At 41.8% G+C, this 26,389-nt stretch overlaps 1 protein-coding gene and 1 pseudogene across 1 annotated transcript; one reads left to right on the top strand and one right to left on the bottom strand.

Annotated features, from left to right (window-relative positions):
• Positions 1-3,738: 3,738 nt before the first annotated feature.
• LOC142422817 (olfactory receptor 1F1-like) lies at positions 3,739-4,673 on the bottom strand (annotated as a pseudogene).
• A 14,931-nt stretch (positions 4,674-19,604) lies between these two features.
• LOC142422818 (olfactory receptor 1f45-like) lies at positions 19,605-20,546 on the top strand. The gene has a single exon (XM_075528053.1). It carries the CDS (start codon positions 19,605-19,607, stop codon positions 20,544-20,546), a length of 942 nt encoding a protein of 313 aa, XP_075384168.1.
• The last annotated feature ends 5,843 nt before the right edge of the window (positions 20,547-26,389 follow it).

Consider the following 26,389-nt stretch of genomic DNA (forward strand, 5'->3'; position numbering starts at 1 on the left):
CCCCGTTTCTTTCATCTTACCTCCAAATTTTCTGGTCTGGCAGCAGGAGCTCTGGACGGGTGAGTCCTATCATTTCACCATTTTTTCCCCTCCCGGAACATTTGCTCTTAATCCTGAAAGCATTTTGTGTGACTGAAGGATTGTCTCTTTGTGATGACTGAGGAAATCAAGGGTATGGATTTGATTCCTCTTCGGATTTCCGCACAATCACAATGGATCATCCTGTTCTCAGAATTCCCCTAGACCAGAGTGTCAAGTATGTGTACTCTTGCAGCACAATTTGCATGACATCATTCTTTCCTGATGACGCAACTGAGGAGTCCTGATTGAATGAGGGCATTTGGAACTGAGTCAGAGAACGTCAATTAGGAGTTGGAAGCATAATTGTACAGTGGAAACATATGTACAAATGTGCTCAATATAATTAATGTATGGATTGTTATAAGAGGTATAGGCCATCTAGCTCAGAAGCAACAAAGCCCACATGGAAGAATCACACCAGCCTGGCTTATCACGAGGTGCTGAATGGATCAGTTATCAGCAATCAAAGAACAAAAAATCATATCATTTTGTGCTCACTCCCCTGATATAATCACTGAAGACAAATGGGTGCATAAGCAATTGTGGTGAAGAAAGCTGATGGTGCCACTCTATCAAAAGGAATAGCGCCTGAGGTCTTAAAGGCTTGAAGGTAAACAAGCGGCCTCAAGCGCAGAAGCAACAAAGCCCGCACGGAAGAAGCTCACCAGCCTGTGCAATCACAGGGTGCTGAAGAGATCAGGTATCAGTCATTATCAGAACAAAAAAAAAATCATCTCATTGTGAATGAGGGGGGGAGTGTGGAGTGGAGACCAAAAGCCCATTTGTAGGGCACTGGACATCTCTTTACAAAAGGCCTCAGGGAGGAGACGAGTCAGTTTGGGTGCGATGTATCAACGATAAAGCATACAACTTTCCTCTAGTTCCAAAATGCTTCTTCCTACTCCCGCCTGCCCCCCAACTATCATGATCTCAATTGTACGTTACAAATATGGTTAGACCAGAGGTACAGATAGAAACTGGAAACACAGGGAATCCAGGCGGATGATCCCTTCAGGACAAGTGGTGTGAGTGGCAATACTGGGAGGGTGGAGAGAGGGTGGGTTGGAAAGGGGAAACCAATTACTATGATCTACATATAACCTCCTCCCTCTGGAACAGACAATAGAAAAATGGGTGGAGGGAGATTCCGGACAGGGAAAAGTATGACTAAATAATCATTTATAAATTACCAAGGGCTTATGAGGGGGAAGGGAGGGGAAAGTGAGGAGCTGATGCCAGGGGCTTAGGTGGAGAGAAAATGTTTTGAGAATGATGAGGGCAATGAATATACAAATGTGGTTTACAGAATTGATGTATACATGGATTGTGATAAGAGTTGTATGAGTCTCTAATAAAATGAGAAAAAAATAAAAGATAAATAAATATAAAAATTCGTTACCTAAAAGGAAAAAAAATCCTAGCAAAAGGATTTATTTAAAAAAAAAAAAGAAAAGCGAAGAACACCATCAATTTTAAAATGACCACAGAACAAATTTCAGTCATGGAACATGTAAGAAACACTTGAGCCTAGTACCCATTCAGGTCGCATCAGGAGAGAGGTCCACTGAGAAGGTTCACATCTTGACTTGCAAATTACTGCTGTGAGTGTTATTTGAAATAGCTCGTCTTTTAAAAGGAGCTCTGGTGATATCATATTTACAAGTTGGGCTGATAACAGAAAGGTCAGTTTTCCAAAATCACACGCTGCTCCTTTGGAGACAGACAGGGCTTTTGACTCTCATGAAAAATTACAGTTGCATAAACTGGAAGTCAAAGGGCAGTTCTGCCTAGTTCTGTAGGGTTGCTGTGAGTCAGAAGGGGCTCAAGGGTAGTGAGCCCATCCTTTAAGGGCTCACTCTAATGACATCAGTTTTTAATAGTTAATTTAAACAATTATTTACTTTTAAGAAGATTTCATGGGATGTTTTGGTTTAATGTTTAAAGACGGAGTCAGGACAGTAGTGGCAGGAATAGGAAGGTTTCTCAAGACCAAGCTGGGGCAGGGGAAGCAGCTGCTGTTTACTCTGTACCCGTCTTCAGCTCAGCTTGTGGTCTACCTCAGTGGTGGAAGTTCAGGTCACCCCAAGAAAAGAAGGCTGAGCTTTGTAGTGAGAAATGAGCTGATAGCACTCTGTCAGATGGCTTCATAGTGGGTTCTCTTCCAGGACAAGGTGCTGAACCAAGGTGATGGAAGTGGGGGCATGGGAGCTCTAATAGCCCTGCCCAGTTCCTCACTTCTTAGAACCCAATCTGTGTTGATCTTGAAGACAAAGGTCAGGCCTGTTCCCATTTCCCTGCTCAGTGCCAGCTGCCATATTTCTTAGCACCCACATACTGCACATGGTCATGTCACATGCTGACTACTAGGAGCTTCCCTGGTCAATCATCACAGGACATGTTTATTTAGGACCATTTCAGTGTTTCAAGGACATCCTTTGTGAGTATATTGACTCTACAAGGCAATTGTTTTCAAAATATGTTTCAGGTTACATTTAAGTTCCACGAAGTGTTAATACTCAAACAAAATGACTGCTCAGAACATTTTCCTAAAGGAGCCTATCGGAATCAATACACAGTAAGATAAGCATTGAGGAGATTGTATAGCACTATGGATGTTGACTAAATGAAATGGAATAGATAGGTCATTGTGGTTGCTGCAGTCCAAGGACAGTGACAAAGAGGATGGCCTTCAAGTAGATGGATGGACAGAGTGGTGACAACCATGGGCTCACAGATAACCATTGCAAGGGTGGGGGGCCGGAGACCAGGCAGTGTTTTTCTCCTTTGTAGATGGCGTCTGTATGGGTTTAAACCGACTGGAAAGAAACAAACAACAACAGAGCCTTCAATGAACCCTTCTGGCCATTGAACACAGAGACATTTATGGGACATCAGTATCAAACATAGTGACCATGATAGAGTTAGAACAAAACCATCACTATAGTCATATCTGGACATAGACAAAGCATAACCATTGTTCAAGCTACAGAAATGACAAAGCATCACCCATCCTAACTGATATGGGTGACAAATTACTCCTCACTATTATATCTTTCACTTCTCTATAGTCTTCCTGCTGTCTAAAGAAGGTATTGCTGTGCCCAATGAGAATTACTGCTACCTTCTGCCAACATCAAATCCAGATCACAAGAACTCTTAAAAATATCAGCTAATTCTCAAGTTCTGGAAGACCTTTCCAACTCCCTGAGACTGGGAAGTTCCTCCATGAATACAGTTCTTCTTGACGAAATGAGCAATATGCCCAATTAGCTAGTGGTGTGTTCTGGTGGTTTGACCTGGAGGGCATTGGCAGTTGGAGTAGTCACATTATTCAATCAAAGAATTTATACCCACCTCTTGCACTTCTATATGTTCTGCCTCCATTAAAAAAAAGATTACTCAACACCTCCCTGACAATGAAAACCTTTTTGTATAATAGCCCACAAGCCAGGGTATGTTTTAGGAATCAGCTTTTGCATCCCTCTGGATCATTCCCGACCTCCAGAAAGCAATGTCACATACTTTTTGAAACACCAAGTCTTATTTTTCCTCAACAAATATGTGGATGGATAACTGCTAAGGACTAGTGACTAGGGAAAGGGAAAAATGTTTTATTAGAAACTCTGACATCCCTTTATGACATTTAGAACCCATTAATTATTGAAAAGAAAAAAAATAAATTAGTTTTGTTAGGGTCCCTTTCATGTCTTTGTTCCAGAGGTTGTAGATGAAAGGGTTCACCATGGGGGTCACCACCGTGTACATCACAGCAGCTGCAATGTCATTCTCAGCTGACTGGGAGGATGCCAGGGTGAAATACACAGCAATGATGGTGCCATAGAAGAGGGACACCACAGCCATGTAGGAGCCACAGGTGGAGAAGGCTTTCCACTTGCCCTTTGTGGATGGGACTCTCAGGACAACTGTGATGATGCAAATGTAGGAAACCAGGATTCAAACCAAAGGGATAGTTATTACCAGACCCCCACAGTAAGAATCATCAGGTCATTGATGTGTGTGTCAGAGAAGGAGAATTTAAAGAGAGGAGTCATATCACAGAAGAAATGGGGGATTTTGTTTTCTGCACAGAATGAGAGTAGAGCCATCAGCAGGGTGTGCAACAGAGCATTCACATTGGCAATGCCCCAAGACCCAGTGACCATCAGGTCACAGAGCTGATTGGTCATATTTGTTGTGTATTGTGAGGGATGGCCTACAACAACAAAGCGATCATAAGCCATCACAGCCAGGAGGAAGTTTTCCGTGACAATAAACACAATTTAAAAATACATCTGTGTGGGACACACAGGGAAGGAGATGTTCTGACTGCTGAGTATGTGATTGGACAGCATATTGGGGACGATTGTGGAGGAGTAACAGAGGTCCACAAAGGAAAGGTTGTTGAGGAAGAAGTACATGGGGCTCTGCAAGCAGGAGTCTGTGCTGATGGTCAGGATGATGAGCAGGTTTCCCAGGACCGTGGCCAGGTACATGCTCAGGTAGAGCACGGAGATGATCTGCTGCTGCTGGGGCTTCCTGGAGAGTCCCAGGAGGAGGAACTCAGAGACAGTGGACTGGTTTGCCCGACTCATGATAATGAAATCAGGTCAATGCACAACAGCCATTCAAACACCTATGCAGAAGTGGTTACAAATGTGACAAAGTCAATGCCAGACTAAGGTAAATTTACAAATCATCAATAGAGTTGCTAAAAACAAGGTCTGTCTCCTGCACCTATACCCCCAATTTTCCATAATCAGCCTGACACTATTCCTACTGGACTTCTTGACTCTTGTTTCTTTAAAGTTGAAAACCACACAAGAATATACACAATTCAATTGGGTGACTACATTTCTTTATGCTTATATATATTTTAGCTTCAATCCCAATTCATTTTTAGCAAGCAAGCTAGAGAGAGAGAGAGAGAATTGTTGCTCTGCTTATCACAACCTTCAACTGATGACAAGATTCCACTGATGGAGTCATAGAGTCACAATTCTTGTTATTGTTTCCCTGAGTCCAAAAGAGAGACCTTATCTTAACAAATATCAATAAATCGTTCATTTTAATCCTACCTAGAGGAGGTAGATTCTGTAGTTATCAGATATTTTTCACTTCTGTATGACTAATCAATGCTTCTTTTTATTATAAGGATTAGAAGTTGTTAGAAATACAGGGAGGCTCTGAATAAGTGAGGAGCAGACATTCATGGTCTTAGTCTTCTGTTCAGGAAAATTGCTTAGGGAAAATCTCAGAGTTGGCATTTACAGGAATCTTTGTTGTCAATGGTGCCAGATTCCCTGAGAGCCTCATTAAACCTAAGAAGAGAATAATTGTCTCACCTGCTTGGGGCCCCTTTAGACCAGACTATGAAGACAATGAATATTATGTAATTCCTAAGTCAGAACTTACACATGAAACCACCTTGATGCTTGAGTTAAGCCCTAAGCAGAATCTCCTAGGACATGAAACTTCATAATTTTGCTGATGTGGGCTTCAGTCTATGGACTTGGAATTTCCATTCATAAATATTTTCCTTTTGTTTCCTTGACTCAGAACGTTGGGGATTTCAGTGTTTTCTCTGTAAACCTGTTTTGTTCCGGTCTTATAATCTGCATAAGAGTGACATGGTTGTAAGTGTTGGATTGCTAATTTCCAGGTCTGCAGTTCATACTCACTGGTCGCTCCACAGTAAAACAATGAGACCATCTGCTCCTGTAATGATTTATTTTCTTATAAGGTCTATATTTGAGTTACTATGAGTCAGAATTGACTCAATGGAAGGGATTGATTTGGGTTTTGACATCTGTATAGGCTGACTGATGAACAGGAGAGCTGAGATGCTGGGGGAACATTGGTTCTTAATCCCTAAAGTATTTTGTGTAAAGGATCATCTCTTTGTGATGACGTGATGAGGGATAGGGACATGATATTATCAGGACAACCACAGCATATCTTGCCAGAAGAAATCCAGCGATGTAGCAGATTTCTCTTCAGATGTTCTCCCAATCACAACAGATAATCCTGTTCTCAGAATTCCCCTAGACCAGAGTGTCGGGTGTGTGTACTCTTGTCACCCAATTTATACGACATCATTCTTTCCTGATGATCCCACTGAGGGTTCCTGATTGGACGAAGGAATATGGAACTGAGTCAGAGAACATGTAGGTCATTATCAATAAGGGTTGATCTGAACATAACCCTCCAGGAACTGGAAACTCTCCACCTGATCTGTGGCCTGAAAAGCAATTGTCTGTAAAGAGGGGCAAAAGATGCAAATATAGACAGAGGAGTGGAGAGAACCTGGAGAAATAACCGATGGCTTTAACTTGGGGCTCAAGATTTTTCCAATAAGTTCGTATATCTGGCTTTGCTCAATCTTGTCAATGACAAAGCACAGTGCCCCACCCCTGCTTATTTATTTGCACCATTTTAAGGGTCTGGCAGTTATAAAATGCTTAGGGTCTTGTTGCTTTTTTAACAGCAGGGACTAAAGTCTCCTAATTAACTTGGAAAACTTCCTTTGTTGTATTGGGCTTTTGGAAACTATTTTTGGTCTCATGGGGCTGGGTATAAACAAGGTGACAGAAGATTTAAAGTATTTTCCCTTCAATTTTTTTAATACAGTCTGTTTGGTGAGAGAATTTAAGAGTTGGAGGTGGAGACAAAGACTAAAGGTTTCCTTTAAGCACTTGTAGGGAAAAGAGTGGATGTACTTGTCCCAAGACAAAGAATGGACAAGTTCAAGAATAAAGTTCCAGAGCACAAAACATGATACAAAGATGGTAGAAGAAGTGGTGAAAATAGACTGGAAAAAGGAGAACATCATGTGGAAGATGCTGAAGGACACATGTATTTATAAACACAGGGTGATGAACTATGCCAGTGCACGAGAAATCAAGTAAGGTGAATGGGTGATATCGCTGCATTTGTAAAATTATGTTTTAAATGATATACTAAAGGATGTTTTCAAGGAATTATGATGACGTAACCACTGGACCAGACCCTACTCCCTGTCAACCAGTAATTGGTCATTTTCATACTGGTCATGTTGTTGCTAACATTATTGAAATATCCTCCCAGGCTGTATTCTCAAAAAGCACACTTTATGACGTTTGTTGGGGTACAAGACGTTAACCAGAGTGAACACCCATGGAACGGGATGGTGGAAGCAGAATTGTGCAATGGGAAAGTTAACTTCCAATGCAGGCTGCACACAGCCACGGCTCACTCATCAGGGAGCTCTGAACCATACGTGGTCAATCAGAGTCAATGTCTGAGCTGAAATATCAAGGCCCTTCTACCAGGATCATTCCCTAAACATTGGCCAACAGGCAATGGTATGAGCTTCAGAGGACCTCATTTACTGCCCAGGATATTCAGGGTGGAACTGAAGACCTTAGGACATTTTCAGAAGGATATCTGGGCAGCAGAAATCTTTCCCCACCCCAAATACTAAACAGCAATCATGGCTTACCCTTGGGAACACTGAATAACTTCAATTTTTTATTTAATCATTTTATTGGGGCTCATTCAATTCTTATCACAATCCATATATACATCCATTGTGTCAAGAACATATGTACATTTATTGTCATCATCATTCTCAAAATATTTGCCTTCTACTTGAGCCCTTAATATCTGCTGCTCATTTCCCCCCTCCCTTCCCACTGCCCCCTACCTCATGAACCCTTCATCATTCACAAATTATGATTATTTTGTCATATATTATACTGTCCAATGTCTTCCCCACCTTCTTCTCTGCTGTCCCTCCTCCAGGGAGGAGGTCATACGTAGATTCTTGTAATCAGTTCCCCCTTTCTACCCCACAATCTCTCCACCATCCAGGCATTGCCACTCTCAGCACTGGTCCTGAAGGAGTCATCTGTCCTGGATTCCCTTTGTTTCCAGTTGCTCTCTGTACCTATGTACATCCTCTGGTCTAGCCAGATTTGTAAGGTAGAACTGGGATCATGATAGTGGAGGGTAGGAGCGGGAGGAAGCATTTAGTAACTAGAGGAAAGTTATATGCTTCATCGGAATAACTTCAATTTAAAAATAAAGTTTCATGCACAACTTTGTGAAGGAGGGAATATCTTGACCGTGTCACTAAGTGTGATCTTTAGTTACTTCTTTTTGCTTTACTTTTGGTCTTTCAGATCTTTGTGAATCTACAATAATTATGTATCATTATTTAAGCCTTTCAAAATCTAATTGAAACATTGATAACAAGAACTTTTAATGATTGTGGCATTTACATAATCTCCGGTCAACTTGTGAAGGGGTGGAATCTATCCTGTCAAGGAAGTTGCAGTTTAATGGCCTCATTGGGAGGCATAAAGGAGTTAAATATCTCACTGGAATCCATATACACTCATTCCTTGTGAGACATTCCTGTTGACAAGCCACATGGTGGTACGCTGATGGAGCCAGAGCTTTGGAGCTGGAAGAGCCATTTGGAGGCCCACACCAGAGCTGGGTTCACACCACCACTGGATCCACAAAACTTTCCACCCCTGGCCTGTGATCTTCCTGCATTTGGCATCATTTCATGGCTGTGTGAGTCTAAAGAGGAATTTATGGACTAGTATCAACATGTGGGGTAATATCAAACGTAGGGACTCAATCCAGACCGGGGTTGAATGTTTTCTAAATATACAACTACTCTTTATATAAACCTCTTTCTTATGCACATATTGTCTCTGGATTTGTTTCTCTAGTCAACCCCGACTAACACAATGATATTGGTAAAATCGTACATCAACCCTTTTCTATCAAATCAATTTTGATACACAGCAAACGTAAGGACAAGTAGAACTGTCCTATAAGATCTCAAGGCTGTAATATTTTTGTCCGTTTTAATTTTGTTTACTCCCCTGTTCTTGCAAAGCATATACCAACACAGTAGTGTCTGTGCATGCAAATTCATGGCATTGATTATAGTCTTCAAGTTTTGCACCCATTCTTACCCTCCTTTTCAGAATTATTCTTCCTCATTAGTATACACTCACTAGCCCCTAAGTTTCCTATCTTGTCTTGAAAGTTACTGTGAGTTTAATTTTGAAGAACTAGTTTGTTTATTTTCTTTTTTTTGGGGGGGGGCAGTGCTGGTTTTTAAAAAGAAGCCCTGCTTGTGTAATGATTAAAAGTTAGCAGTTGGGCTATGGAAAGGTCCATTGTTCAGAACTTTCCTTGAGAGAAAGACAGGGCTTTCTACTCCCATAAAGAGTTACAGTCTCAGAGACTCATAAGGGCAGTTGTATCATTTCCTATAGAGTTGCTATGAGACAGAACTGACTCAAAGACAGTGGGTTCATCTTTAAAAGAGCACAGTGCTAATGGTATAACCTTCTATAGTTAATCTAAACTGTTATTTGCTTTTAGGAAGATATCATGGGATATTTTTAATTTAAGATTTAAAGATGATCTCGGGAGAAGTGTGGCAGGGGTTCCCTCAACCTGCGTGACTCCAGGAAGTCTTGATTGCACTATCATTTTAAATTCTGTTCTTTACTTCCCCCCTATCAGTCAGAATTCTTCTATGGAAACTGTGATCACAATAAATCAGTTTTCATGGTTTCCTGACAAGGAGGCAGTGAGTGTTTCCAAGAGGAAGTTAGTCACACCTTCCCTATACTACTTTGAATCCTAAGCCTCCTTCTTCCCTGTGTCACAGTCCAATAGAGGGCAATTGTTGTGGTTTGAATGTCCACTTACAAACTTGTACAATCTGAGGCACTACACAGTGAAGTGTGCAGTAGAACAGAACCATGAAGAAGGTTGTTAGGTCACCTGACTGAGATGTCTCTTGACACCGGGATTCTAAGCATCTAAACCAAAACAGCAAATCCCATGACATTTTTGGCTGTGTATAAACAGTCTAGCAGCAACTCTTGTTCCTTCTTCTGTCATTGTTTTTTTTTATTATATATGTCACATGAATTTTGAAATTTTAACTTTTGACAAGGGTCTGATATAGTGACCATAATATGCTCTGCAAACCTATCCTTAATAAACATTATTTAAATATTTTATCATCAAGGGCCAGCTTTAGTTTTCCTGTCATCCCTGGTCACCTCCAATAAACGTTACTGCTTATACACTAGCCTCTTATGCAATTGAGAATATAGAATGTGTGTCTGTTTGTGGTTGACTGGTTCTGTACAGTATAATGATTTCCAGGGCCATCCATACGGTCACATATATCAAGACTTTACTTCTCCTTTGTCTGAGTAGAGTTCCAGTGTATCTAGACACTGCTGTGGTTCTCTCTGCATCTGTTGGTGGCCATTTAGATCGTTCCCATTGTTGGTAGTGCTGCAATGAACACATGTGTACAAGTCTCTTTGTCAGTTGTTGCTTTCAAGTGTTTGGATATAGTCCTAGAAGTTGAATTTCTGCTCAGGTAGTAGCTTAATTCTGAGTTTTTTGAGGAGCTATCACATTGTTGCCTATATGACTTGATCATTTTACATTCCCACCAGCAATTGAAAGTCCTCTATTTCCTCACACCCTCACCAACATCTGTTGTTTTGTTTTGGTTTTGGTTTGCATTTCTCTGATGATGTCTAATGATTCTGGGCATCTTTCAATGTTTGTTGACTTGTTTTTTTAAATCATTTTTTGGGAGGCTCTTCCAGCTCCTATAACAATGCATACATTAATTGTGTCAAGCACATTTGTACATATGTTGCCATCATCCTTTTCAAAACATTTTCTTTCTACTTGAGCCATTGTTATTCGCTCCTCATATTTTTCCTCCCCCCTCCCTCACTCTCATGAACCACTGATAAAGTATAAATTATTATTATTTTCATATCTTATACCTTTTGATATCTCCCTTTACCAATGTTTCTGTTGTTCATCACCCTGATGTGTTGTGGTGTGTGTGTGTGTGTGTGTGTGTGTGTGTGTGATATGGATCATTGTGATCGGTTCTTCCTTTCTTTCCTCACCTTCACTCTATCCTCATGATATCACTGCTATGACCATGATTTTTCCTGAGGGTTTATCCGCGATTCCACGTGTCAAGAGCTCTCAACATTCCTCTAGTTAGTTAATGCTTTCCCCCTCCATCCCCACTGTCATGATCCCAGTTCTACCTCACACATCTGGCTAGACCAGAGCATGTACAGATAAGAGATTCTTGACTACTTGAATGTACTCCTTGGTGAAATATTTATTCAAGTACTTTGCCATGGTATGATGCATTATTTCTCTTTAGGTTGTCAATCCTCATCTTTCTTCTGAGGGGTGGCTTTTGGGTTTAAACTGCTGACCTTGAAGTTTGTAGCCTAACTTGTAACCCAATACATCATCAGTGCTCTTATTTGTGTGTACACACACACACACACACACACACACACATTTTTAGTTTCTTCCTGGATATCTAATTCACCAATGATATTTTCCTAGGCATTAGCTTGTCTTCTCAGTTTTAAAAAGATCTATGATTAACAAATGTTTTTAATTTTTATGAATTCTCACTTATTTAATTTGTCTTTTGTTTTGTTGCTTCTGTTATTATTTTTGGATAATCTATTGTTCAATGCAGAGGAGTGTGGACCGTGTTGTAGTTAGGGATTGAGCTTCAATTTGCATGGTTGGCAGTTCAGAACCAGCAGTATCTTCGTGTGAGAAAGGCTGAGCTTTCTACTCCTATAAACAGTTAACATCTTGGAAAATCCTAGAGGGCACCATGAGTCAGCATGGACTCAATGGCAGTGAGTTTATGGATTGCTAAATGCTAGACCTGGCAATATAGCCCCTTATTTTTGTTCTAAAATTTGAAGATATAGGTATTTCGTTTCTTAATCCATTTTGAATTCACTTTTGTCCTTTGTGTGAATTATGAGCCATAGTTCATTTGGAAATCCAGTTTTCCCAGCATTATCATATTTACCATCTAATGGACATGGCACCCTTGTCAGAACTCAGTTGGCTAGTGTTGGTTTATTTCTGGCTTCTCAGTTCTGTTCCATTTGTCTGTGTGCAGGTCGTTATATCAGTGCCAGCCTTCCCTGCCATGTCCCTTTGAATCTTTTATTCCAGGTGGTATTTGCATATCTTTACTTAACCTGGGTGTCACACACACACACACACACACACACACACACACACACGTAAGACATAATATGAACAAATGACCCAACTACAGTGACACAATGAAACAAAGGAAAACTTCAATTAATAACAAAACAGAAAATATTAGAAACTGGAGTAATTATTTATTGGGTCAGAGATCCCCGACAGTGTCACAGTTTGACTAACAACAGTTGCATAAGCCACCCTGCAGTGTTCTCTGTCTGATAACAAGGCCTATCCCAATCATAGTCACAGGGCATCCGCCAGTGGCTTAATCCACATGGGAACTCTGCAAACAGGCTTTGGGCTTTCACTGTCATCTGTAGCCTTCAGTAAACCAGGTGTTCCAAATTAAAGCCCAAATGCTATTTCTTCCTCTGGATTTGAATTTTATAGTTTACAATTCTGTAGTCACACATGCTGGTTTTCTTCTTCCTTGTGGATGTAGTTGACACCTCATTTAGATGGCTGCTTGATTTCAGGGAAGCCAATAAGACCCCAGACACGACTCTTTCTGATAGCTGGACACCATCTGCTTTCTTCACCACGTTTTTCTACAGCATTCATTTATTCAGTGGGTAGGTATTGAGCAGGGCCATGTCATAAGAACTAATTGTTCTTAGATTGAGCCGACAATTAAGTGTGAGCTCAAAATCCATTCATATGTGTATGGTTTATATATGTATTTGGTTCACTTTAAAGACATCATTATTATTTTATTGAAGGACAGTATAAATTATTTCCATATGGCATATGGTTTTGTCCTATTTATTTGGTCACATCCTCCATATTTGCCTATCACCTTCATGTACGTCTTTTGTCCTCCTGAGTTGTTTCCTTGGGTTTCTTGCATTTAATTCTACACATTAGCCCTGGACAATTGCATCTATGCCTTTTCTTTAAACTGTTTAAAAGAGGACTTTAGACCTTGTCTCTAACTTCAAATTCACAATTAAACTCACAAGCTAGAGGAAAATTTCAAATTAAAACCAACGAACAAATCTTTGATTTTCCTGCCTAAACTTTCCAATGTGAGACCAAAAATAATTTTCAAAAACTACATCTAGTAGCAACTGGTGTCTTAAAAATTCAATAGGAGCCATCTAATGCTCCGATATTGGTATCTTCTTGTCCAGAAGGAAAAGACATGATAAAAATTGGAAGACACGTGGAAACAATTAATCCAATGAACTGATGAACCAGGCAAAGATCAGTCTCCACAACCCCAGCGATGTTGCACTGGGCCTCAGTGAACTGCTGTGACTCCATGCACTTTTGCCTACTTCTCTTTATTAGCTTTGTAATCTCTTCAGAATTTATTATGGATCAACTTGCTTTTTATCTTTCCCTTTGAAGTTATAGATTCATTTAATTTTTATTGAAATGATTTCAGCAAAGGGAAATATTTAATCTATTGATAGTACAGGTATCAGTAAGATTTTTGTATTTTAATATGGCTTGCTTTAGTTACCGTGTAATTCATTTAGTTTCCTTAGCAGTAATAATTAAAACAAATAATCAGCTTGTGATATCATCCAGAGAATGGGATATTAGTTACACCGTACTGAGATGAATTATTTTGAGTCCCAGGGAGAAGCAATATAAATCAATTAATTGTGGTTTCACTGGTGGACATGGTGAGATGAAACTGTCAGAGCAGAAAACAGCATGAGAACAAGAAACTACACCATTCACCTTAGTCACAATATTTTTGTTTAATAGGTGGGTAGTAACAAATACCCTTTCCCGTAAAACCTAGTTGCAATACATTTAATATTTCTTCCCAGACATTTTCCTTTTTCAAATGTACAAAAAACCCCTCCCTAAAGAAAAAGGAATTAGAGGAAAGAACTAGGAGGCAAAAGACATTTATAGAGGTGTAAATATAAGCATGTATATATGAAATATATTTATATAGCATGATAGGGATATTGGTTATGTGCATATGTGTTAAGTATTGAGGTAGCAGATGGACATCGGGCCTTTATGCAAGTCCTCCCTGAACACATCATTGGTGCTCACCTTCCTGACACCATCACTGAAGCCAAAATGGGTTTATAAGCAAACTTGGTGAAGAACACTGTTGGTGCGCAGCTACTGAAAGATAGAACATCTGGGGTCTTAAAAGCTTGAAGGTAAACAAGTGGCCATCTAGCACAGAAGCAACAAAGCCCACATAGAAGAGGTGCATGAGCCTGTGTGTTCAGGAGGTGTTGAAGGGATCAGGTAACAGGCATCAAAGAACAAAAAATAATATCATTGTGAATGAGGGAGTGCAAATTGGAGACCCAAGGCCCATTTGTAGACAACTGGACATCCCCTTACAAAAGGGTTGTGGGGAGGAGATAAGTCAGTCAGCATGCAGTGTAGCAACGATGAAATATACAACTTTCCTCTACTTCTTAAATGCTCCCTCCTCTGCCACCCCTTATCATGGTCCCAATTCAACCTTGAAAATCCGTCTAGTCCAGAGGATGTTCCCTGGTACAGATAGGAACTGGAAATACAGGGAATCCAGGATAGATGATCCCTTCAGGACAATTGGTCAGAGTAGCAATATTGGGAGGGTAGAGAGAAGGTAGGATATAAAGGGGGAGCCATTTACAAGAATCTACATATAACCTCCTCCCTGGGGACAGACAACAGGAAAAGGAGACTTCAGACAGTGTAAGACATAACAAAATAATAATAATTTATGAATTATCAAGAGTTCATCAGGGCGGGCGTGGCAGGGCTGAGGGGAAAATGAAGAGCTCATACCAAGGGCTGAAGTAGAAAGCAAACGTTTTGAGAATGATGATGGCAACAAATGTACAAATATGCTTGACACAATGGATGTATGTATGGATTGTGATAAAAGTTGTACAAGACCCCAGAAAAATGATTTTAAAAATAAAATAAAATATAGAAATATTTTAAAAGAAAACCAAGTAGATATAGCCTAAATACAAACATGTACATATGTAAATATATTTATGATTATGGGGGAATATAGGTTCAGTAATATGGTAGCAGGTGGACATTGGGCCTCCTCGTGCCACTACCTCAATACAATAGCACCTTGCCCAGCTAAATGGTCATTCCATGATACCCACTTTCCCAACATGATCACTGAAGACAGACATGTGCATAATCAATCATGGTGAAGAAAGCTGATGGTCCCCGGCTATTAAAAATATATAGCATCTGGGGTCTTAAAGGCTTGAAGGGAAGCAAGCACCATCTAGCTCAGAATTAACAAAGCCCACAGAGTAGAAGCACACAGCCCAAGTGAATACAAGGTGCCCTGAGATGCAAGGAGAATGATTATTTAATTCAACCTGTATACTCAATGGGGTTGTGGATAGGAATGATGTACCATAAATGGGACTGCATTGGTCATACTATAGTGGCCGGTGTGATGCTGGATGCCATGCCATCAGTATATCAAATACCAGTAGGTTCCCTCAAAGTGGACAGGTTTCAGCACAACTTCCTAACAAAAAACAGATTATGAAGAAAGAATATGCTTCCACATCTGAAGGACTAGATACAGAAAACGTCACAAGTGGCAGCTGAAACTTGTCAGAGATCGTGTTGGAGAATGAGCCCCTCATGTTGGAAGACACTCAAAATATGACTGGAGGAACGCTGTTTTCTCAAGTTAGAAGCAACCAGAACTATAAGTATGACTAATTGGAGAGTTCTGAAAGGCCGCCCCCAATCTCAAATACGTGAATAGATGCCCCTCCCCCCAGAAGAATTTATTTCAGAGGACAGCACTGAGGCTGCAGCTCTGGGAGAGGGACGTGTCTGCTCAGAGTACACTGGAGCCAATGAAGGGGGACGAATAGAGTGGAGCACATCCTGGGCCACCAAGCCTAGACAGGGAGATTCCAGCTCATGGAAACCAATTCACAGAGAGGACCATATGGCCGGTCCCACTATGAGACATGACATCCCTCACTGACCCGTAACCCTACAAGGGACAACTTTGGAGACACAGTGTGGGAATTTCACCTGATCTGATCCCACCACACTGAGGAAAACACTGAGAGTGTGCAACAGAACAGCAATGAGAATAGAAGAACAAAGTCCCCTGGGAATACCAAAAATAGACTTTGTCGCCAGGGCTTAGCACCCCATCAGACTCTATCAGTAAACACTCCTAAAGGCCAAAAAACAGCCCTTGAACGAACTGCAAGCTTTTCTTTTTTGTTCTTGTTGTGCTGTTTTTTTTGTTTTGTTTTTACATCATTGGATTTTTGTTATTGTTTTGTTGCTCTGTTTTGCTTTGTCTTGCTTTTGTGCATGTTATTATATTCACAGGTGTATCTAAATAAGATAGGCTGGACGAACAATCTGGAGGAGAAAACAGGACCGAAAGTTCTGGGGCGGCATGGCAGAGGGAGTGAGGGGGAAAAGGGAGTGGTGTTAACAAATCCAGGGAGAAGGGAACAAAAAGTGATCCAAATCAATGGGCAGCAGGGTGTAGAAGGCCTGGTAGGACGTGATCAAGGGTGATGTAACCAAGAGGAATTACTGAAACCCTAATGAAGGCTGAGCATGATAGTGGGGTAAGAGGAAATTTAAAAGGAAATAGAGGAAAGAGTTAGAAGGCAAAGGGCATTTATAGAGGTCTAAATAAATTCATGTACATATGTAAACATATTTATATAGGAGTATGGGAAAATAGAGCTATATGCATATATTTATAGGTTTAGTATTAAGGCAACAGATGGACATTGGGCCTGCACTCAAATACTCCCTCAATACAAGAATACTTTGTTCTATTAAACTGGCATCTCATGATGCTCACCTTCCCGACACAATCACTGAGACAAAAGTGTGCATAAGCAAATGTGGTAAAGAAAGCTGATGGAGCTTGGCTATCAAAAGTTATAGCATCTTGGGTCTCAAAGACTTGAAGGTAAACAAGCGGCCATCTAGTTCAGAAGCAACAAAGCCCACATGGAAGAAGAACACCAGCCTGTGTGATCACAAGGTGTTGAAAGGATCAATTATCAGAAATCAAAGAACAAAAAATCTTATCATTTTGTGCTCACCTTCCTGATACGATCACTGAAGAAAAAGCAGGTGTATAAGTAAATGTGGTGAAAAAGGCTGATGGTGCCTGGCTATCAAAAAATATAGTGACTGGGGTCTTAGAACTTTTAAGCTAAACAAGTGGTCATCTAACTCAGAAGCAACAAAGCCCACATGGATGAAGCACACCAGCCTGTGTGATCATGAGGTGCCGGAGGGATGAGATATCAGACATCAAAAACAAAAAAAATTTATCATTGTGAATGAGGGTGAGTGCAGAGTGGAGACCCAAAACTTATATGTAGACAAGTGGACATCTCCTTACGGAAGGAAGGATAGGAGCCAGTCAGGGTGCAGTGTAGCAACGATGACACCTATCACTTTCCTCTAGTTCCTAAATGCTTCCTCCCCGCACACCTCACCCAACTACGATGATCCCAATTCTACCTTACAAATATGGCTAGACCAGAGACTGTATGCTGGCTCAGATAGGAACTGGAAACACGGTGAATCCAGGATGGATCATTCCTTCAGGACCAGTGGTGAGAGTGGCGATACCGGGAGGGTGGAGGGAATGTGTGGTAGAAAGGGGGAACCAATCACAGGGATCTACATATATCATCATCCTTGGGGGACAGACAACAGAAAAGTGGGTGAAGGGAGACGTTAGGCAGTGTGAGATATGACAACATAATAATTTATACATTATGAAGCATTCATGAGGGAGGGGCAGAGCAGGGAGGGAAGGGAAAAATGAGGAGCTGATGTCAGGGGCTTACATGGAGAGCAAATGTTTCGACAATGGTGAGGGTACCAAATGTACAGATGTGCTTTATAAAATTGATGTACATATGGATTGTGATAAGAGTTGTAGGAGCCCCCAATAAAGTGATTAAAAAAATAATATGTATGGAGTACATCTTTGAGGACCTTATTGTGCTGATGGGGCACAACTGAAGATGAAAATAAACATATTCAAACACCCATTAGTAATTACAAAAGGGAATGTATATTATAAGAATCTAGGGATATTGGAAGTCATTAGATGTTAAATGGAATTCATAAATACCAGTATCTTAGGCATTCGTGATCTGAAATGGATTGGTATTGGTCATTTTGGACAATTTGGTATTGACTATATGATTTGGATAGTCATATGGCTTTCTGTGCTATGACAAATCAGAATTTCATCACACTCATCATCGACAAGAACATTACAAGATCTGTCTTGAAGTACAATGCTGTCTGTGATAGGACAACACACCAACAAGGCAGTCCAGTTAATACAAATATTATTCAAATTTACTCACCGACATCTAAATCTAGTGATAATGAAATTGAAGAATTCTACCATCTTCTTACCATATCAGTAAGCCTATGCAGATGACTGGACCTGAAGACAAAAACAAAACAAAACAAATAGGCTTACACAGCAACAATACAATAACCCAAGTTGCTGAGCAAATAAAGTAACAACAAAAATATTTAGGAGCTGAATTTCTAAATCCATAGACATAAGCCCAGATCAGCAAATTGATGAGATTTAAGATCCTAGGGAATTCTGTTTGGGATTTGTCTCCACTAAGATGGTTTGATCTAAAAGTTCTGGCTCAGGAGTTACATAATACTCAATGTCATCATTGTTGGGTCCAAAGAGACCAAAAGATAGAAGGGACAATTACTCTCTTGTTTCTAATGAGGCTTTCAGGGAATATTGCCCCATTGGTCATGGTGACTCTGTAAATGCCTCTCTGAGATTCCCCCAAGCAGCTTCCCTGCACAGAGGAGTAAGACCATGAATCCATGCCCCTCACTTGTTCAGGATCTACTTACCATTTAAGGCTTCCTAATCCCCACAGCATATAGAAGGATTGAGCAGTCATAGAGAGGTGGAGAACAGACTGTTGCTATAATACCAACTTCCCTCAGGTAAGCTCATAACTAAAGAGATATATGTATTGCTTAGTAAGACATGAAAATCTTTCAGGAACTCCTTTTGTTAAATCTTGCAGATCCATGGAAACAATAATAGGAGTACTATATCATGGGCAGCATATTGAGATAAACTCAATAATAATTAGCGATTTCTCTTGTCTTTTCATGAGTTACTAAAGACTGAAAAACGGACTAGGAAATGTTCAACGAAACAAACACCATCATAGAGATGGACGGAGGATGCACCTGTACCTGTTTTGTGTTATTTTTTATAAAATAAAAAGGATGAATCAAGTGGGTCCACCATCATTTGACACTAGGAGTCAGAAGTTGGTGGAGTAGAACTGGGGACAGATTCTGACTGAGCAACTCTGATAAAGTAAACAAGCCCATAGCTGGAATCTGACTTGTCCCTGCAGAACTCTCAATTTCTAGGTTTCTGCCCATTCTTTTTCTTCTCTGCATCTGATCCCAGACCTATGAGTGGAGCAAACCAGTCGAGTACCTCTGAGTTCCTGCTCCTGTGGCTCTCCAGGCAGCCCGAGCAGCAGCAGCAGCTCCTCTTCGTGCTCTTCCTGAGCATGTACCTGGTCACAGTCCTGGGAAACCTGCTCATCATCCTGGCCATCAGCACAGACGCCCACCTACACAGCCCCATGTACTTCTTCCTCAGCAACCTGTCCTTCGTGGATATCTGCTTCACATCTACCACTATCCCCAAAATGCTGGTCAACCACATCCTTGGGAGTGAGACCATCTCTTTCCCTGGGTGTCTCACACAGATGTATTTTTTCATTGTTTTTATCAATATGGACAATTTCCTCCTGACTGTGATGGCCTATGACCGCTTTGTTGCTGTGTGTCACCCCTTACACTACACAACAAAGATGACCCCTCAGCTCTGTGTCCTGCTGGTCTCTGTGTCTTGGGTCGTTGCCAGCCTGCATACTCTGTTGCACACTCTGCTGACAGCTGGGCTCTCATTCTGTGCAGATAACAGAATCCCCCACTTCTTCTGTGATGTGGCTTCTCTCGTGAAACTTGCCTGCTCTGACACACACGTTAGTGAGATGATGATTCTCACGGAAGGGGGTCTGATGACGATCACCCCATTGATTTGCATTCTGGTTTCCTACTTTTGTATCACCTGTGCTGTTCTGAAAATTCCATCAGCAAAGGGTAGATGGAAAGCCTTCTCCACCTGTGGATCCCACCTCGCTGTCGTTTCCCTCTTCCATGGCACCATCATTGCTGTGTATTTCATCCCATCATCCTCTCAGTCACCTGAGAATGACATTGCAGCTGCTGTGATGTACACGGTGGTGACCCCCATGCTGAACCCTTTCATCTACAGCCTCAGGAACAAGGACATGAAAGGTGCTCTGAGAAAAATGTTGGGCAGGAAGAGAGAGTCTACCTGATGTAAGACCCGTGGACAATGAATTATTAACAGGTATAGAAATCTTTCCAACTCATAATAAACTAGGTTTCTGAGTGTGTCAATAATTTAGACTCAATATTTACAAGAAATATTGGTCAATGAACTCTGATTTAACTACAGCCAGTTGTAGACAACAATAGTTGTTGTTAATAACTGGAATATATAATGTTTATGAAAAGTTTCACCTTTAAAAGCTCCAAGTAACAATTTTTTTTTCATTCCTCTGTTAGAAATTCCCTCAGAAGCCGCAACCCCAAAGTGTTGTCACTCAGTTGATTTGACTGACTCATGGTAACTCTATACAATGGAGAGAACTGCCTCACAGGCTCGGCAAGCCTGTATGTTATTCTGGGATGAGACTGTCATATATTTCCCTTACAGAAAGCCTGGTGCAGAATAAAATTCCATAAGAACATAACAGGCTCATGGCATCATGCTGACTCATAGAAATATTACAGGACAGAGTAAAACTGCTTCTTAGGATTTCGGAGACTGTAAATATGTATGGAAACAAATAACCTCAACTTGCTCCAGTGGGACAGGTGGTGGGATCAAACTACCAGCCTTGTGATTAGCGGCCCAACATTGACCACACTGTTCCATCAGGGCCCCTTGGATCTAGAACCACCCCAAACGGATGCCCCGCCTTGGAGTTGATTCCACCTCATGGAAACCCTGTAGGATTGAGTAGAACTGCCTTTCTAGATTTTTCGAGGTTGTCCATTTTGCAAATTGAAAGGCCTCATCCATTCCCTGCAGAGCGAATGGTGGTTTTGAACTTCTGACCTTGCAGTTTGCACACCAACACGGAACCCACCAGGCCATCAGGGCTCTTTTCTGAATTTAGAACCAAAACAAGTGAGCAAAATAAACAGAACTTTGTGGTATGGAGTCAAGGTTGACTCAGAGGAACCTGAAAGGTCAGGTTGAACAGCACCTGGCAGGCCCAGTTGCAGAGCTACAGGGCCGGGGGCTCCAGGTGTCCACAGGGGCAGTGGCATCCCAGGCAGAAGCTTCAGTGGGGGCAATATCTCCCGCCCCAACTGGGGCAACACAAGTGGGTGCCTGTGTGGGTGCTCCCTTGGCTCGCCGCGCCAGGGGCCCAAGCTGCCAGAGATGGGGACTGCAGCCAGCAGATGAAAAACCCCAGCATCAACACGAGGAGGAAGAGAGAAGGGAACTTGCTGCTGGAGCGGGCGTTGCTTCAGGAAGATTTGCAGAACAGAGGATGCTGGGGCGCAGAACCCCAAACTACCATGGCACGAGGGGGCTGTGTGGCCGGACCATGGGTGCGAGGAGGTCTTCGCCTTCTAGGCCAAGGTCAGGAGTGTTGCTGTCTTCTTCAGAACTAGTGAAAACCCTCAGAAAGGCTTTAAGTGGTGGGTTCGAATGCACCTCTGGAGAAGTAATAATACAGGGGTTCCCCGGAAGGCCACGGGATTCTGAGGTGCTCCCTATCTGGTCTTGAGAGAGGCCCAGCAGTGAGTGGCCTTAAGCAGGGGTGAAGGCTTACTCCAGCCCCTGGAACTGGGACCTGTTCCCCAGTATGTCTTCCCCCGTCCTCAACCCAGGTGGCCTTCAAGCAGACTCTAGAAGAGGAGGCCACGAAAGTGGAGCCTGATATCCCTGTCTCCCTGAGTTAAGCAAAAGAAATGGGATTCAGAGGTGGGGGGTTTGAGGAGAGTGCATCCAGCCCGTGATGCATGAGTCCCTGCTGGCAGCTCCTCCCAGACCTGGGGTTCCCACTCCTGTTCTCCCAGACAGCACCCTCACCCAATCTACAACCCCGGGGTGCTTGACCAGCCCTCTCAACCAGCAGTTAGCCAGAATACACAGTGCTAGAGCTGAAGAGCTACTGAGAAGTGCAGCCGCCCTGACTCTGTGAAGGCAAATTCTGGGGTACACCTACCCTTCCCAGGGCACCATGAATAAAGGGTCTGTTGGGTCTCAATGACCCTGTATGCCGGTAAGTGACTGGATTTGCTCAGACTGCAGTCCTTTCAGAACCTGTTTCCACCCCAGCATGAGAAGAGAGCATGCTGGGCACCTATTGGGGATCTATCTGGTCATCCTGGTGGGAGAGGACAGGACCGTGTGTGCTATTGAGGATGAGGAGCTACATGAACTGGCCCCAAACCAGATGGCTTCATGGATATGGGCCTCTGGAGGCTGGGGCAAAAAAAGTGTACCTGTACCAAGATAACTCTCTCTGGGTTTTTGGTGAAGTCCCTGTCGCAAGGCTAGGGGGTGAAGGAGCTAGAGCACCCAGCCTCCCCCTAGCAACTGAGGGGGAGGGGAGGGGAAATCTCAGAGAAGCTGTGAATAGAATCATTTACCCAGACTCGCCCATGGGTAGTGTTGGCCTTATTTCCACCCACAGTTTGTTAAACATTGATGAGGCCCAGAAACCCTAATGCTTTACCTCTGAATACCTAAGGATGTAACTGCTGAGTGCAAGGTCCCCCACTGGGAGTCTGCAGTGACTCAGTGGTCCCCTTTGGGAACTGGAGCATGGCTGACATGGAACAGGCAGTCGCTTAGATTTTGCAAGTTCTCTCAGTCATGTCCTTTGTGGGATTTCTGATTTTCCTTTTTAAAATGAATCCTTTCAAGTTAAGACTTTGCATGTTCTTGTCCTATTTTTCTCTGCCCCTACTCCACTCCTCAGCACGTTCTCCCACCCCCCAATCTTTCATTTGAGTATTTCCACACTCAACAGAGTTCAGAGACTTTCAGAGAGCAGTCTCTGCACCAGCCCCCGGAGGATTCCTGGGCTGTTGCTCTCTCTTCTGCCCATTCATCTCTCCCTAATCTGGCAGGGAGCTGAGGCACCAGTTCACTACCATGGAAGGCGTTCGTGTCCTCTTACTAACTTGAATTTCTATTATTTTAGAGGGTTTTCTTATTGATGGAAATTAACCCACAATAAAATGGACAAATCACCCCCCCCCCCAAAAAAAAAGATAACTGTTCCTGCGAATTTCTGAGCTTGTAACTCTTTATGGCAGTAGAAAGATCAGTCTTTCTTAAGGAACAGCTGGTGGTTTTGAACTGCTGATCTTGCAGTTTGCAGCCCAAATAACCACTATTCCACCAGGGCTTCTTCTGAGTCTCCAACTCGAAAATTCAAAACTCATTACCATTGAGTTGATGGCGACTCATAGTGACCATAGGAAAGGGTAGAACTGCTCCTTTGGGTTTCCAAGACTGTAACTCTTTGCTGGAATAGAAAGTCCCATTCTCCTGGTAGTTTCAAACCATAAACCTTGAGCATCATCACCCAATGCTTAACCACTACTCCACCAAGACTCCTACAGACTAACAGGATTCCTATGACTCTACAACAGTTATCTTTAATCCGAGTTGCCTGTATCACCTGGAGATCTTTTAGTATACCCTGATGCTGGTCCAAATGCTGGCTGGGACCCAACATTTAATGTTCTTTCATGAACATTCTGAGTAGACAACCATGCTGCTTTAAATATATTTGGAGTTGGTGTTCAGAAATTGCGTTTAGAAACTCGTAAGGACATGGCAGTCAAGTGTGGGGACAATCAATAAGGGTGGGAGGTCTCTGTGGAAATTTCTCTTGGCCAAAGTGTTCTTATGCTAACATCAGTCCTTTGGCACAATTCACATTCCTGTACCTCATATGGAATCATGAGGATTCATTGTCCTTTCTAGTGTCTCATAATCCAGTTAAACTGTCTTACTTGTGGGAGTACCACTATATTTAGCATGAGGTATAATTCTTTTCTTAGGGTGTCCCTGGGGATCATAAATGGGTTAAGCACTGGCATACTGGCTGGATGCTTGGAAGACTGAACCTACACAGAGATACCTTGGAAGACCAAGCCTAGCTATCACTTCTTCAGGAAGATCACAACCTTGAAAACTCTAAAGAACAGTCCTTCCCATCACACATGGGGCCACTGTGAATCAGAATAGAATCAATCAACCAAATCAATATCAACCTTACTTTTTTCTCCCTAAGAAACAGAATAATATATCTTATTCCAACTGTCCTGGATACCTTGCCTGTCCCTTCACCCTCATCCTTGAAGATCCATATCAATGTGACTTCTTTTGTGAAGCCTTGGCTGATTACTCTCACTGAGATTGTCATTTCCTCTGATAAGTTCCCACACAAAACAAACAAACAAACAAAAAAAACCCCAAAAAGTTTCCACTTTGATTTATTAGCTATGTAACATTACCTAATTAGCTTCCTTCCCCCTGGAGACAATGAGATGCTTTGGACTTACACACAAAATTTTCTTTGTTTGCTATTATACCCCCTCCCATCACCACCAAATATATGTTATTATTCTTAAACTCTGGTACTTGCAGATAGAATCATATTTGGGAGTGGACTTTTTTGTTATGTTCATGGGATGATAATAGTGTAGGGTTTGTTTTAAGCCAATTATAGTTGCAGTATAAAAATAGCACATATATTGCAGCCCAAATAAACAAGCAAAAGGAAATAATGAAAATCACCAAGGAACCAAGAGACAGGCAGTGAAAGTTAATAAGAAACATTCCCTAGGGCTGACACAAAGAGAAAGTCTTTTCCTAGAGCTGTTTTCCGAGTTCACACTTCTATGGATAGCATGACAGTGAATGGGAATTTCAGAATACTACTTGTGCTCATGGAAATTTGTTCATTGTCGAAGAGGCAGTCATTCACATAGAGCAAAAGGATAGTGAATGAAAAAGAAAAGTTTTTCATTTCATCCTCACTTGATGAAAATTAAAGAATACAGCCTTCAGTATGGATTAAAATTCATTGTGAAGGAAACAAAGATCCTCACAACTGGACATATAAATAAATTTTTGTTAAATGAGAAAAGATTCAAGTAGTCGAAGATTTTATTTAATTTGCATTGACTATCAATGTTCATGGATACAGCAGTCAAGAAATCAAACAATGTCTTTCACTTGGCGAGTATGCAACAAAAGACCTCTTAAAAGTATTAGGAAAGATGGCACTGCTTTCTCTGACCATTCAGCACTGTTTCTGCACCCCACTAACAATGTCCAAAACCCAGCCCTGGTGATTTCTCTGCACACTACTCTCAAGCAGTTATTGGCCAAGATATCTCTCTTTACGCTGCTAGTCAACACTCTTTAGGCCCACCCAAATCTAAGTGCTTTTTCTGTGCCCTGCCCGCAAGTAGGGCTGCCAACAGGCAAGACGTGGTCCAGCACAGTGCTTTTTCCACCCAGGATAACTTTAGATGTACTCCTGATGCCCTGAACTTCTTGCATCAGCCCTCTCACTGACTACAGCTACAAATTTACTAGACTAAGGAAAATAAGCCATGCCAAATGAGCCCTCCAGTTTTTCCTCTCTCCTTTTCTTTTTCTTTCCACTTTTCTTTATTTTTTTTCCAGGGGGAGGAGAGATCAAATAGCATTCATTCTATTTTCTCTCCATCCCTTCTTTTCTTCTATTTTCTCCCTTTTCTCTACCCTATTTCCTCTACTTTTTCTTTTTCCTCATTTTTCTCCATGCTTCCTCCTTATTGGCACCACTTATTGGTGCTGTTGTTGTTGTTGTTAGGTACCATTGAGTTGATTTCAAATCACAGTAACCCTGTGCACAATAGAACAAACATTGCACCACCCAAATCAACCATTCCCACACCACCCACCCACCTTCCCAACACTAACAGCTGCACCACAACGCTGCAGAAGCAGCAGTCATGACAGTCCACACACATACATACATACACACACACACAGTACACAGCTGAACAACACCCAGATACAAAGAAACATTCTAAAGAAAACACCCTGCAGTCGCCATAAATAGATGTG

This window comes from Tenrec ecaudatus, chromosome 12, assembly GCF_050624435.1.
Source record: "Tenrec ecaudatus isolate mTenEca1 chromosome 12, mTenEca1.hap1, whole genome shotgun sequence".
In the NCBI taxonomy this organism is placed as follows: domain Eukaryota; kingdom Metazoa; phylum Chordata; class Mammalia; order Afrosoricida; family Tenrecidae; genus Tenrec; species Tenrec ecaudatus.

Bases quoted from the DNA above. Each gene is read 5' to 3' on its own strand.
- LOC142422818 (XM_075528053.1), top strand. From the start codon at position 19,605: ATGAGTGGAGCAAACCAGTCGAGTACCTCTGAGTTCCTGCTCCTGTGG.